This window comes from Crocodylus porosus, unplaced genomic scaffold, assembly GCF_001723895.1.
Source record: "Crocodylus porosus isolate Cpor-Errol unplaced genomic scaffold, CroPor_comp1, whole genome shotgun sequence".
Taxonomy (NCBI): Eukaryota; Metazoa; Chordata; order Crocodylia; family Crocodylidae; genus Crocodylus; species Crocodylus porosus.
Window position 1 is genome coordinate 48,538,207 of NW_017728948.1, and position 14,547 is coordinate 48,552,753.

General features: G+C 43.7%; 1 protein-coding gene across 1 annotated transcript in view; it reads right to left on the bottom strand.

Moving 5' to 3' along the window:
* Positions 1-14,545, bottom strand: part of KCTD8 (potassium channel tetramerization domain containing 8) — a gene marked incomplete at its 5' end in the record, with an annotated part of 173,671 nt that extends 159,126 nt beyond the window's left edge. Inside the window, one exon of the mRNA XM_019552584.1 lies at positions 13,741-14,545. Coding sequence (XP_019408129.1) covers positions 13,741-14,545 — 805 coding nt within the window. The remainder of the gene's footprint in view (positions 1-13,740) is intronic.
* Between the last annotated feature and the right edge of the window lie 2 nt (positions 14,546-14,547).

The following is a 14,547-nucleotide window of genomic DNA, read 5'->3' on the forward strand; positions in this document are numbered from 1 at the left end:
CATACACACACATACCTCAAACATATATATATATAGAATAATATAATGTAATAAAATATAATTTATAATATAAATATATATATACACACACACTATATATATATACACACACACACACATACACGAACACATTACACACACAAACACATACACACATACACACGCACACCATTTGAACGTGTGCCTGGGACCACAGCATGTTGAGTCAGGTTGGAACCGTCCCAGCCTGCCATCCCCCTGGCTCAATGTGTAGAGAGGCTGGTTGGGGCATGAGGATGCTCCAGTGTAGGGCTAGCCAGCAGGCAGCCCCTGCACTGAAACACCCTTGTGCCCCATCCAGCTCAGGGAGCATCTACATATGCAAAGTTGCAGAGTAAAATACTCAGCAGCAGGATAGTACTTGTAAAATAGTACAGCGTTAGCACAGAGTTAATTAGTAGGCCTGTGTGAAGCGGGTAGTATTCATTTTGGATTCGGCCAATTTGGGGAACAGTAATTTGATTCAGCGATTTGAATCACTGTCCCGGATCAATTCAGCTGAATCGGTCGAATCTCCGAATTGGCCCCATCCCCTGCCCACTCTCCCAGCCCCATCAATGGCTGCCCACCTGGCCCCAGCTCCCACCTCTTTAAAAAAAAAGAAAAAAACCCACTCACCAGTTGCTGCAAGGCTGGGAGGGGGGGAGAAGGTGATCCCTGCTGCCCCACTGCATGGGGAGCTCTACCATGAGCCCCCTGAACCCCTGCCAGCTGTCCCAGCCCCCCCACCTTGGGCTGCCCTGCCCTGCCCCAGCTCCCATTTAAAAAAAAAAAGAGTCCCCACTCACTGGTTTCTGCCAGGTGGGGGAGGAGGGGCAATCCCTGCCACCCCCCCACTGCCCCACACTGTCTGGGAGGGCTCTGCCATGAGTTCCCAGAAACCCCAAGACCATTGCAGTAGCCGGTGAATGCAGGGCTTTTTTTTTTTCAAACAGCCGGAAGCTGGGGCCAGGTGGGGCAGCCACGAGGGGTGGCTGGGAGTGTAGGTGGGTGTTGGGGAGCTCATGGCAGGGCCCCCCACATAGTGTGGGGTAGTGGAGAGCAGTGGGAATCACCCACTCCCTGCCTGGCAGCCGCCAGTGAGTGAGGGCTTTTTTTTAAAGAGCCAGGAGCTGGAGCCAGCTGGGGCAGCCATGGTGGGGAGCTGGGAGAGCAGGCAAGGGTCAAGGGTGCTTAAGGGGGCTGGGGGAGCAGGCAGGGTATGGGGCATGGCAGGGGTCTCCAGCTCCCCCTCCCCAGCCCCCTACTTACCAGTATGGAGTCCAGCTGCACCTCCCTGTGGCAGTAAATGGGGACTGCCCAAATCTCTGAAGCTCTCTCAATCTTTCCCAAATCGATTCAGAGAGCTTTGAATTGATTCTGACCTTTAAATTGGTCTCCTAATTCAATTTGGATTCAGGGAGTTGGCCAGCAAATCAGGCTGAATTTCCTCTGAATCAAATCAGCACCCGAAGCTTCACACAGCCCTATTAATTAGTTTACTCCAGTCTAATAAGGGTGCAGGTATAAACGTGCAATGTTTACTGCAGAGCAAATTAATCTACTCCACAGTAAACATCTCATGTAGACGTGCCCACTATTTCATAGGAACACAGGGCTGGAAATGATCTTATTGACTGCTGAGTTCAATACTCTGCTATTTCAGGTACAATGTTACCTAATCCCTTTCATACATTTATCAAACCTAAAAGTAGTCAGGATTTTTTGTCCCCATTACTCCTATTTGAGAATCTCACTCCTCTAATGGTTAGGAAATATCTCCTAATTTCCAGACTAAATTATTCATGGTAAGTTTATACCTATTTGTTCTTGTTCTGTTGTCTTTTGCTTTAATAGATCTTCTGTGGTGACACATACCTTGAGCTTTCTCTTATTAAACCAGCCAATCCCTTTGCATAAAATAGGATCTCCATTCCTTTGGTAATCCTAATCACCCTTCTCTGACCTGTCTGAATTTGAATTAATCTTTCCAGAATATGGGTGATCAGAGTTTTATACTGTGAGATGACCTATCACCATGGCCTATACAATGGCATTATTAATTTCCCCATTTTTACTGGAAATACCTTTCCTAGGGTGCCAGTAGATGTGTGGGGAGGCTGGTCCGATGCACATTGCAGCAGACTTGACTAACTGAGTCTGGCTTCTGGAACATGGTAATTAGCATGCTCCAGAAGCCTCCAGGCATTGTACATCAGTGTCCCCATGCTTCAAAATGGTAGTGGGAGTGCTTTAACCAAGGCTCATTCAAGGGGACGCTGATGCAGGAGATGCTGTGGGAGCTTTAATTAGACTGGCTCTTGGAGCTGCTCTAATTAATGCCCAATGCCTCCCCCCCACTCCCTCAACATACACACACTCCTGGAGCACATGTAAAAACACCCATAGTCACTTAGTCACTTATTTTATGGTTGTATCATATTGGTAGCTTATAACCATCTCATTTTTAACTAATACACCCACGTCCTTCAGTTTATATTTTATAGCACTGAATTTGCCATGGAAATTACTGATCAATCCCAAGATTTCATACCTTAATTTTTGTTTATATTTTCCCAAGCCATGCATACTACTGATGTCAGAGTAATGGACCTATATTTGCCTAGATCACTTTTTCCTCCTGTATAAACATAGGTACAATGGGCAAAATCCAGAAAGAAACCTTAGAGTCTTTCAAAATAAGCTCTGCAATGCACACAAACTAGGTTCCTGGTCCCAAGAGAGTGAACTACAGAAATGAAGTTGGGTTCACAAGCTTCTTAAATAGTCAACAGAGAAAAAGTCAGACACATCAAAAATGGTGATCCTACACAGCTGCCAAAAGGAAACAGGACTGTAAGGGATCACCTGAATCCGCAAGTCCAATGTCAGATATTCCAGATGCCACATCATATAACCCCCTTTTAAAGGAGAGAAGCCTCAGCACGCTCACAAAAGAGCTTTTCTAACCACTCCTAATTTGAATAAAACTAATTTTCCTGTTACAGTCATTCCAAAGGAATAGTCAAGATGCGGGACAGTAATATTCTAGCTATCTAGAATTTTTCAGTGAGCTCAGTACTGTGGTATCAGAACACTTTATCCTTCTAAAAGTACACTTATTAGGATCTCTGTATCTTTTATCATTTATATTCCAGTAGCACCCAAAAGTCCCAAAACAGGGTGGTAGCTCAGACTACCCATGGCACAAACATGCAAATGTCTGGACAAAAAAAGAGGTGAAAGTGAGTTAAGCTAACTTGGTTGCCCCCTCACCCCCTTTGCATGTATATAAACAGTTTTTTATTGTTTGGAATTGCTATGTTATTGCCTCCTAAACCCAAAGCACTACTGTAGTCTCTGTATTGGTCTTCTGTGAATGAGAAGGAACAGTAGACTTTGTGGGAGCAAAGATTATCAAAGGAGTACTTCTTTTACGGAATAAATGGATAACATGGGAAAAACTAAGACTATTGGTTGTCTATCTCTTACCCAGGAAGAGATTTTCCATGACTAAATAGTGTATTTGTAGCCATGTACATGTAGTTTTTGGTATTCACACACAATTTGTAAGGAGGTGGGAATGGGTGAGAGCAATTATTCAACCAGTAAGTAGAGAGAATGTATATTAAAAATGTAGCATGCTGTATTATCTGCTAAGGCTGATTTTGCCCTTGGTTCTGCTAGCATGGGTTTCTCTGGCCACCTAGATTGAAATTCTAGAGTGAAATCATTCTTCCATAACTGATATGACTAGGAGGTGCCAGAGGGGCAAATGGCATATGACTCAATGCGTCTCCCAAAGAGAAGGAAGATGTCCTGGAAATTGTTTTTCCTGAGGTGCAATGGGGACCTAAGCTGGTATCTTTCCTTTCCTACCAGGCATTTCTGTTCCTGCTGACCCATATCTTTTTTTTTCTTATAATCAGATTGATTTGAACCTCTCTTAAACTCCCATTATCACAAAGTATAAGAATGAAATCAAGACATGAAAAAATTAAAGTTCTATTATGCTAGGCAATAGTCTCCTAATGGCAACATTTAGTCATTAAAAATTAGATTCAACAAAGTATTAGTACACAAGCTTGTTTTGCAAGAATGTAGGTGATATGGTTTGCCATCTCTTTGCCATCTTTTTAACTTCTACTATCATAATGGATAGGCATTGATAATTTCCCTTTCTTTCTTCATAAATGAAATATCATAATAGAGCTGGCAATAAGGAACTCTTTTTAAAAAAATATCCTCTGATATAGTGCCAGTGTTTTATAGCAGCTCTAATCATAAGAAATGTCATCACACTGACAATTTGTGCACATTATTACTTATATACTCATAAAATATATGTGATAGAACATCTTTCCTTCTACCACCATTCAAAACTCAAATAGCTGCACCCAAGTATTTGAGTAAAATTAAATATTCTGAATGGTTTGTAGTAAGAAGTTCGATGACAGGACAACTTATGATTTATTAAAAGTGGAACACCATTTCAATGAAACAATAATTTCCATGGAATTCATTAGCTAACATTGCTGCAACTCTTAGTAGAATTTATAACAATTCCTGCCTAATAAAATATGAACAGCATTTAGAGTTCAGTTGAAAGAGTTTGTCTATGACAAAATGTGATGAGTTCTTGAGCATCAATTAATTTTTATTAGGGAGTATTTCATGACTCTTGAAAAACTGAAAGCCAGTCGGGATGAAAGGAGGAAAACTAATAAATATAACATAAGAATATCATTCGCTTATTCATAAAATCATAGAAAATTAAGGTTGGAAGGGACCTCAGGAGGTCTAATCCAAACCCCTGCTTAAAACAGGGCCACCCCCAACTAGATCATTCCAACCAGGGCTCTGTTGAAGTGCGCCTTTAAAGCCTCCAAGAATGGAGATTCCACCACCCCTCTAGGTAACCTCTTTCAATGCTTCACCACCTTCCTAGTGAGAAAGTTTTTTCCTAATATCCAGATGAAACTTCTTTTGCTGCAACTTGAAACCATTGCTCCTTGTTCTGTCATCTGCTGCCACTGAGAACACTCTAGCTCCATCCTCTTTGGAACAACCCTTCAGGTAGCTAAAGACTGCTATTAAATCCCTCTTTAGTCTTCTCTTCTCCAGACTAAATAAGCTCAGTTCCCTCAGTCTCTCCTCAAAAGTCATGTGCCACAGCCCCCTAACCATTTTCACTGCACTCTGCTGGACTCTCTCTAACTTGTCCATGTCCTTTCTATAGTGGGGGACCCAGAACTGGACACAGTACTCTAGATATGGCCTCACCAGTGCTGAATAGAGGGGAACAATTACTTCCCTCAATCTGCTGGCAACACTCCTACTAATGCAGCCTAGTATGCTCTTAGCCTTCTTGGAAACAAGGACACACTGTTGGCTCATATCCAGCTTCTTGTCCCCTGCAACTCCCCAGTCTGTTTCTGGAGAACTGCTGTTTAACCAGTTGGTCCCACACTTGTAGCAGTGCATGGGATTCTTCCATCCTAAGTGCAGGACTTTGCATTTGTCCTTGTTGAACTTCATGAGATTTCTTTTGGCCCAATCCCCCAATGGGTCTAGGTCACTCTGAATCCTAGTTCTACCCTCCAATGTATGAACTACTCCCCCCAGCTTGGTGTCATCCATGAAGTTGCTGAGGGTGCAATCCATCCCATCTTCCAGATCATTGGTGAAGATATTGAACAAAACTGGCCCCTGAACTGACACCTGGGGCACTCCACTTGATACCAGCTGCCAACTAGACCTCAAGCCATTGAACACTACCCATTGAGCCTGACTATCCAGCCAGCTTTCTATCCACCTCACAGTCCATTCAGTCAACCCATACTTCCTTAGCTTGTTTGCAAGAATGCTGTAGGGGACTAACGCCTTGCTGAAGTCAAGGTATATCATATCCACTGCTTTTTCCACATCCACAGAGCCAATCATCTCATTGTAGAAGGCAGTCAGGCTGGTGAAGCCTGACTTGCACTTGGTGAATTAATTCTGACTGTTCCTGATTACTTTCTTCTCCTCCAGATGCTTAGAAATGGATTTCTTGAAGTCCTGCTGCACAATTTTTCCAGGGACTGAGGTGAGGCTGATTAGTCTGTAGTTCCCTGGATCTTCCTCCTTCCCTTTCTTAACTATGGGCACTAGATTTTCCCTTTTCCAATTGTCTGGGACCTCCTCTGATTGCCACAAGTTTTCAAAGACAATGGCCAGTGGCTCTGCAATGACATCAGACAACTCCTTCAGCACTCTCAGATGCAGTGCATCCAGCACCACAGACTTCTACACATCCAGCTTTTCTAAATAGTCCCTAACCTGTTCTTTCATCACTGTGGGCTGCTCACCTTCTCCCCAGACTGTGCCACCCAATGCAGTAGTCTGAGACCTTGCCTGTGAAGACTGAGGTAAAAAAGGCATTGAGTGGTACAGCCTTTTCCCCATTTGTCAGTAGGTTGACTCTCCCATTCAGTAAGGGACCTACATTCCTTGACCTTCCTCTTGTTTGCAGCAATAATGATGAAACGCAGTTTCAAACATCAACACTAAATAATACATGTCTATGAAACTGCTAAAAGCGTGAAAACTGAATGGATAACTATTGTATGTCAATGCATGCAGACATGTATTATAGGCCCAGTCCTAGTCCAGTGAATTGATGTGACATTTTGCATATCATCAGTAATAAGATCAACTATCTCTTTTTGTGTCTATCAAGCTAGAAAAATAGATGGAGGAGCATATATGTATATGCTTTTGGTAGGTACTTATTTGAAAATAATTCAAAGAAGGAAATATTCCATCTCACTTTGTTTATATACAGTATCTTTTAAAACAATATCACACTATTCCTTTCACAAGGAAGCTTTATTACAGTGATTTTATAATTCATTGCCGAGTATTTTGAATGCCCCAAAAGCCAGTTTTTAAGAATTGTAATCAGCTGGGTTTTTTAATTCATGGAAAATGTATTATTTCTTTCAAACAAAAGACATCAGATTCTTGGTAAGTCTCCAGGGGTGAAAAAGATACTGTAAGCCTTATAGAAATGACTCTGAGAAACTCTCTTAGTATGAGGGAGTCCCAAGTGATGTAGAAGCACAAGAATGGTGCTAATCTCTCTCTCTGCAGATTTCCCATAAAGTAAGTTCTCAAGAAATAATCAGAAAAGGATTCGCTGGACCCTAGCCAATAGGCTCATTGTCACCAAATCTAAATTAGAGCTTCCTGAAAGTGTCTGTAGTTAGCTAGCCAGGCCCCCAAAGACTGAATAGATTCCTCAAAATCTTCTCCCATCTCCTCTTTGCTTCTGGTATGAGCATATTGTGGGAAGAAATGTAAAATTGTCCCATAAAAATCTGCAAAGTTTTAAAGATAGAATAGAAAGGTTGTCGTTTGATAGGAATGCAGAAGGGAAACAATGTGAATTTATTTTTCCCTTTGGTAGACACATGAGATACTTACTAATATAGAAATTATGTCTGCGTGGATATATCCTGTATAGCCAATGTCCTTGTAGAAGTGATAACACATGAGGGTTTACTGGTATTCTGCAGTGGAAAGGTGAACACTGTTCCACTAAAATGCTGCTCCCAAAAATAATCTGACCAAATGTATGAAAGAAGATAAAGTTTTTCATGAAATGCCACAGATAGGTCAAAGACAAGTAACTGGAAGCTGACTGACACCAATTTCTACAGATAAAAAATCATCATTGCTTATTCTGTAACTAGGAAGGATATATAGGCTAAAAACAATTTTACAAAAATGAACTTTGTTTTTTCACTCTCCTGTAATTGCTTTGTTTTCACTTTCTAAGACCTATAGGACTAATAAAACTGAGTTCAGCCTCACATACTTTTGAAAAGTTCTTACACAACAATCCCAATAGAAACAACATGCCTACATCAGAATATGAATTTTTCCATACTGAGGCTCAGATCAAGTATAGTATATGAACTGGAGACACAGGCAGACAAAGTAGTTAGAACCAAAGTAGTTAGAACCATCAAAAACCAGCAATCTCAGCTCTGACCTCATAGGATCATAGGAAAGTATGGCTGGAGGGGACCTCACAAGATCATCTAGTGCAGCCCCCAGATCGGGGCAGGAGCATCTGTGACTAAACCATCTCAGCCAAGTATCTGTCTAACCTACTCTTGAAAACTTACAGACATGGAGATTCCACAGCTTCTCTAGACAGCCTGCTCCAATGTTTGAACAACCTCGTAATCAGAAAGTTCTTCCAATCTAAAATTTCCCCTAGTGAAGCATGAGGCCATTGCTCCTAGTCCTGCCCTCTATAGCCATAGAGAAAAGCTCATCTCCGTCTTCTTTGTAATCACCCTTCAGGAATTTGAAGATTCTTATTAAATCCCCTCCTCAGTCTTCTCTTCCTCAGGCTAAATAACCTTTGTTCTTTCAGCTGTTCTTCATAAGTCTTGCCTCTTAGGCCTCTAATCACTTTTGTTGCTCTGCGCTAGACACTTTCCAAACTGTCCACATCCATCTTGAAGTGTGGGGCCCAGAACTGGTTGCAGTAGAATGCTGAATAGAATGGAAGAATCACTTTCCTTGATTTGCAAGTGACAGTCCTGTATGTTCCCAGGCAAAATGTTACTCTACACTGTTCAACAGAAAATCATTTTTCTTTTGAGGAAACGAACAACACGAGGATATTATATAAACTGGCCCATCCAAATCTAGCCTTCACTGCTTAGGAACATGGTGGTTTCCCTGACAGCAGAACAAAAGCCAGGTTAGAGATAGTCCAAACAGGCTCTTTTAACCTTTTGTTCAGAGACTGGCTTTGACGTAACTCTGTGGCCTGAGAGAAGGAGTCTGAAGATCTTTGCTGATCTTCAGCTACTCAAGTAGGGCATAGGATAGATTTAGCACTTAAAGAGCAGCTGACACTTTGGAATTTGTAGCAATTTTTTTACCCCCTTTAACAGGTCAATTTCTGTTTTTCTTCTTCTCTATTAAATAAAAAGGATTTTTTTTATGAAAATGCACTATTTATTTATTTCTTAAAAAATCATTTTTTTCCTGCTGCTTGTTCCCTGCTGATTATGAAGTCATTAGTGCTTTTTTGTGACAATTTCCACAGCAACCAAAATAATCTCACAGAGAGCTATGACTTCAGGTGAAAAATAAGCAGCATAAATTCATGGTCATTTGTTACAAACAAAAATAGGGAAGAAGAAAACAGAAAAAAAATATTACACATAAAACAAGAATGTCAAAACAGAAAAGGTTTCCAAGTTTCTCATGTGGCAGTTCTGCATCCCTCATACAATAAACATGTCAACTCAGAAGAGAAAGCTTCCAGCTGAGTGCCACACTTTCAACACCCATAAGTCAGATTGAGTAGCAGATGTTAAATGTGAGAACCATTAAGACCAATTATGTTTTCCAAAAGAATGTACAGTAATAGTAAGTGCAGGTGATCCTACATTATGCAACAACAGCAAGAGACAAAGTGAACCACACAGGAGTCAAACAGAGGTCAAAAATATATTGTACCCTTTCACAGAAAGTAACCACCTAGCAGGAGGATGTCTGCCCTGAGTTTGTTGCAACCATTTGAACTAAAGAGTAGTAATTCTAAGCAGTTCTTTCCATATTTAGGATGGAAATCTCATTTTTTAGGATGAGATTAGAATTAGGGCAATGGCCATCATATTATGCACAAATACTCAATTAATCCACATATTTGGATGACAACTTCAAGCACACTGCAGTTATTGAGGGGCCTTTTTCTCTCTCTTCCCAAACTCAATGAACATTCATTATTATATTTGCCAAGCTGAATCACCCTGATGTCATCCTGAGAGGGTAGGCAACTTCCAAGTTTAAATGCAGGTGGGGTTTCCATCTGAGGTATCAGGAAATAAATAATGCTGTATACTTTTTGCAGCACCAACATAAACAAATAAATACTGCCCACATACATTTTTAAATCACCAAATAGACACAGTTTGTAATTTTTATAGTAGAATCCTTTTCAGAGCTAAGCCATATGTTAAATGTAAATACAAACTATGTAGCACATATGTAGGTAAATGAAATAATCAATACATACTTTAATAGCTTAAACACCACTGGGGGCAAAGAACCTGATATTTACAAGAGATATGGACATATTGCCACTGACTGAAACATAAACTCAGAGTGAGCAGTATTAAGTAAATTTGGATCTTGAATCCAAAGAAGTCAGCCCAGTTATGAAAAAGTAATCCATAACTTCAACAACACAGAGCAAAGTGAATTAATTTTTTAGCAAACTATGAAACTAATTCTTGTTTTAAAAAATCTAGTAACCGGAGATTTCAAACAGCAATATTAGAGATTACACAGCAAGTTTGTCAGCTGGTGGAACTGACACCTTCAAGTATACTGTATACATCACAGCTTAAAGGCTAATTCTGCACCCAAACTTGCATCAGTAGCTCCCAATAGGAATATAATACATGTATCCAACACCAGGCTTTGGTCCGAAGGAAGCTGGTGAACAGTATGTTTCTTGTGCAACTAGTGGATTAATATGCAATCTACCTCTCTTTTTTTTAAAAAGAGGCATTTACAAGGCCTTAGGAATTACCTTCAAAGAGATAATACTGTGAGACTACTTACATACAAGTAGCATCCAAGTACTAAATATTGTCCTTCTTTGAAGATGTTAAATCTGAGAGCAACATGTCTACAAGTCATAACTAAATGAAAGTGTAACAAAATTAGGTGTCTTACTTGTATAGCACAACACTCTGATATGGACTAAAAGCACTTATATTTATTCAGGGCTCAACTCTTTTAGGACAAAGGCCAATAGTAGGTAATCTATAGCTGCTCACTGGGAGAGAGTTCTCGGAAACATTAGCCTTGCACCATAGACTGTTCCTCCTGTAGTTATGCAAAGAGCTTTGTGACTGTTATGCCACTCTTGTAAAGTGCCCATTTGTCTCTGAGCCCAGCCACTTCTACTGGTGTGTGAAGGCTTGGGACAAGGACATTACCGGTTTCCTGCTCATTTTTTAAAGTCTAGGTGTCAGCAGAGACATAAACCTTGAGCAGCCGCTCTGATCATGGTACAGGTTACAAAGGCAGGGTACAGGGGATAGCCACCTCTCCCACTGTACACCTGTGAAGAGGCCAAATGCAAACTTCCCTTTACAATTTTAAAGCAAGGTAACCAGGCAAACTATCCCATTAAAATATATTAGTTGGTAAAAAGATCTATAAATATTAAATTTATCCAGTCACAAGAACATATTTTTAAAAGTAGTTTCACTGACTGTCACTCTCCCAATTTTCTTACTCCTTCAGACTGTGTAAAAGAGACCCCCACAAGCAACAGGAAAACTAATTGCAGGAAAAAGCCTGCAGGAAAAACCCCAAAGTATTGTCAAATGCACAAACTAAACAAACTGGAAAAACTGTAGAAATTATTTTTCATCAATTAAAAACAAAAATCATGTAATAAATAGAATTACTCTCTGGAATATTTTGAACTAATGATTAATTTGAACTAATGATTTCAAATGGTGCACTGTTCTATGTAGTAATACAATTGCCATAACAAATTCAAAGCAAAACATGAACATCAAACAGACAAAACTAATTATTATTGCCTATTTGGGAAACTATTTATGGAGGGGGAGAGGCAGATCTTTGAATATCCTTAGCAGTCTTAGTAACAAAAATCAGGACTTTCTAATATTTTGGAAAAACCTATTTATACTTCCTGCACCAAATGCACCCAGAAAGTATAATTTACAAACTCAGTCCAGAAAAGTAAAATGAAAGGCTGCTACCTCTCTGCATTTATATTTCCCAAGCTAAAGGCACCGTAGTTTGATAGATTTCATGACTGATTTTTTTTTAAATACATGCCATTATACAGCTAATTATCACATCAAAAGATATATAATGCTATATACAATGGTGCCCACCACTTCCATCACAGAGTAAATTCTTGTTTTCCCCTGTGAGAGACTTCAGTGGTTGCTATATACTCTATTAAATATCATCTCCAGCTACAGCCGCCTACCCCAAGACACATTGCTTCTACTCAATCCTACTCCTGACGAAGTTAGTAGTGGTTGCGCCTACACCTATCCACAGAGGCAGATGTTTTAGTATATATCTACAGAAGCAGACATTTTACTAAACCATTCCCTCCTTGCTTCCCCTCCCCAACCCCAAAAAGCGTGAAGCCCACAAACGCAGGGGAAACAACGATCATCTCTTCCACCGGCTTTAACTCAACCCTCCAAACATAATTTTTTTTAAAGTTTTAAAGCTGACCGTGTCTTTGAAAGAAAAATCTTTGCCAAACATTTTTTTTTAATCCAGCTGTTTTTTCATTAGCCCAACTTGCTCTCTAGTCACTGCCCTTAGCCCTGTGCAGTCTAACTTCCATCTGCAGTTGATGCTGCCACCTGCAAGCTGCCTGAAGTTAGCAGAGAGAGGCACAGCAAACTAGAAAGGAGTAATGGGCTCCTGATAAGAGACAGGCGCTCTCACACACTCGCGGGGAAGTTGATGCTCTCGTCGCTGTTCTGCTCTATCCTGCACTGAACGCATGTGGCTGGATGGAGCCTGTTGACTTTGTAGTTCATGAGACTGGGAAGAAATGCAGCGAGCAAAACTGGAAGCCCTTGTCTGCTTTGAGCCTGGCGTTTTAAGCTTCGCTTGAGCCAAACCGCTGAAACGCTCAAAGCCAGGAGACATCCACCACCCCCCTCTCCAAACACACGCACACCTTAGAGACAGAGAAAGGCAAAGCTGGGGGCTGGCAGCGTGAGACGGGAGACGACGAGGCTTTCTGAGGTGTGGGGCAGAGCTTCCCAAAGCACCGCGGAGCTAGGAGTCTGCAGGGGAGTGGGGGCAGACAGCGAGACCCTCCCTCTCCAGGGTCCTGAAACCGGCGAGCTCCTGAGCCCACCCTTCTCCTTGCACTTAGCACAGCCAGCCTTTTGCACCGGGGGGGGGGATAAATATGTAATTAAATATATAAATAAAGTAACACCCCCCCTCCCCGCTTCATTTAAAGCAAACCACTATTCGCACGGCTGGAGAAAGCAGCGATGGGCACGAGCATGGGCACGGAGGGGAGAGGGGGCTGCTCAGCAAGGCAACAGCGTCTGGTCCCAGCAAAGTAGAAGCAGAAGAGATTCAACCTCCGTCAACCGCAGCACCGCACTTGGGGTGGCTTGGGCTGTGGGGGGGGGGCACTTCAGAGGAGCCCACTGAGTGATTCCTTCCCTGTGTCCCAGCAAAGTGGGAAAAAAGGAGCAGGTCAAAGGAAGGAAAGACCTCGGGTGCCCCCCTAGCTCTGTTTCTACCTAGAACAAGAGTGCCAAGACTTTGTGGGGAGGCATATCTTCTCATTTTTTTAGACTCAAGCCCCCCACCCCGCTCGAGGCACCTCGGAAGACGCCAGCTCTTTAGTCTGCGCTCTGTTTTTTCAGGACAAAAAACAACCAACCAAATACTGGAGCCCTTCTCCTGCTGCATGGACCTGAGCCCAACAGGTCAGGAGGGGCTGGCGGGGTCTGCGCGCAGCCTGCGGGCGCCCGGCGCTGCCGGCACGGCGGGGCACCCTTGAGCGGCGCGCGGCTCGCCGGGAGGCTGCCATGGGTTTGATCCCGGGCTCCGCAGCTTGCCAGCACGGCGCAAAGCCGGGGGCCGGGGGCCGGGGGCCGGCGCGGGACTCACGGAAGAAGATGTACTCGGTGTAGCTGCTCCAGATCTTGTCGTCGCGGTAGTGCGGCACGAAGGCGGCGGCGCCGCTGGAGTTGCAGGCCACCATGTGGAAGCCGGCCTCGGAGAGGCGGTCGAAGGCCTGCTCCAGGTAGGTGAACTTGAGGTAGAAGCGCGCCGTGTACTTGTCGGGCGGGCGGTCGGGGTCGCGGCTCTCGTTGAGCGTGTCGCCGAAGACCTCCTTGGCCAGCGCGATGCGGCCGCACACCATGATGCGGGCCACGCGCCGGAACTTGGCGTCCGCCTGGTTGTCCCGCAGCGCCGTGGCCGAGCCGCGGTAGCCCACGGTGAGGAAACCGGAGCGCTTGTCCCGCGCCGCCGCCTGCCGCGGGTCGCCGCTGCCCTGCGAGGCGCTGTCCTCCAGGTCGCTCTGGCAGCCCTCGTCGTTGAGCGAGCTCTGCTTGGCCACCTTGGGCGCCAGCAGCTTGACCAGCTCGGCCAGCTGGAAGTACTCGGCCTCGCGCAGCAGCCGCTCCTTCTCCGGGAAGTGCTCGGGCAGCGCCAGCTGCTTGTCGCGCAGGTAATCCAGCACGTACCTGAAGAGGAAGCCGTCGCGGTCGATGAAGAAGCGCGCGCGGCTGTCCCTCGGCAGGTCCCGGCCCGCCGCGCCGCCGCGGCCCGGCGCGAACATGCTGGCCAGGGTGCTGTCCGGCACGCTCAGCAGCGTGGAGTGCTTGGTCACGTACACCTGCCCGCCCACGTTCAGCTCCACCACCTCGGGGAACGGCGAGCCGGGCGCCGCCGCCGCCGCCGCCGACACCA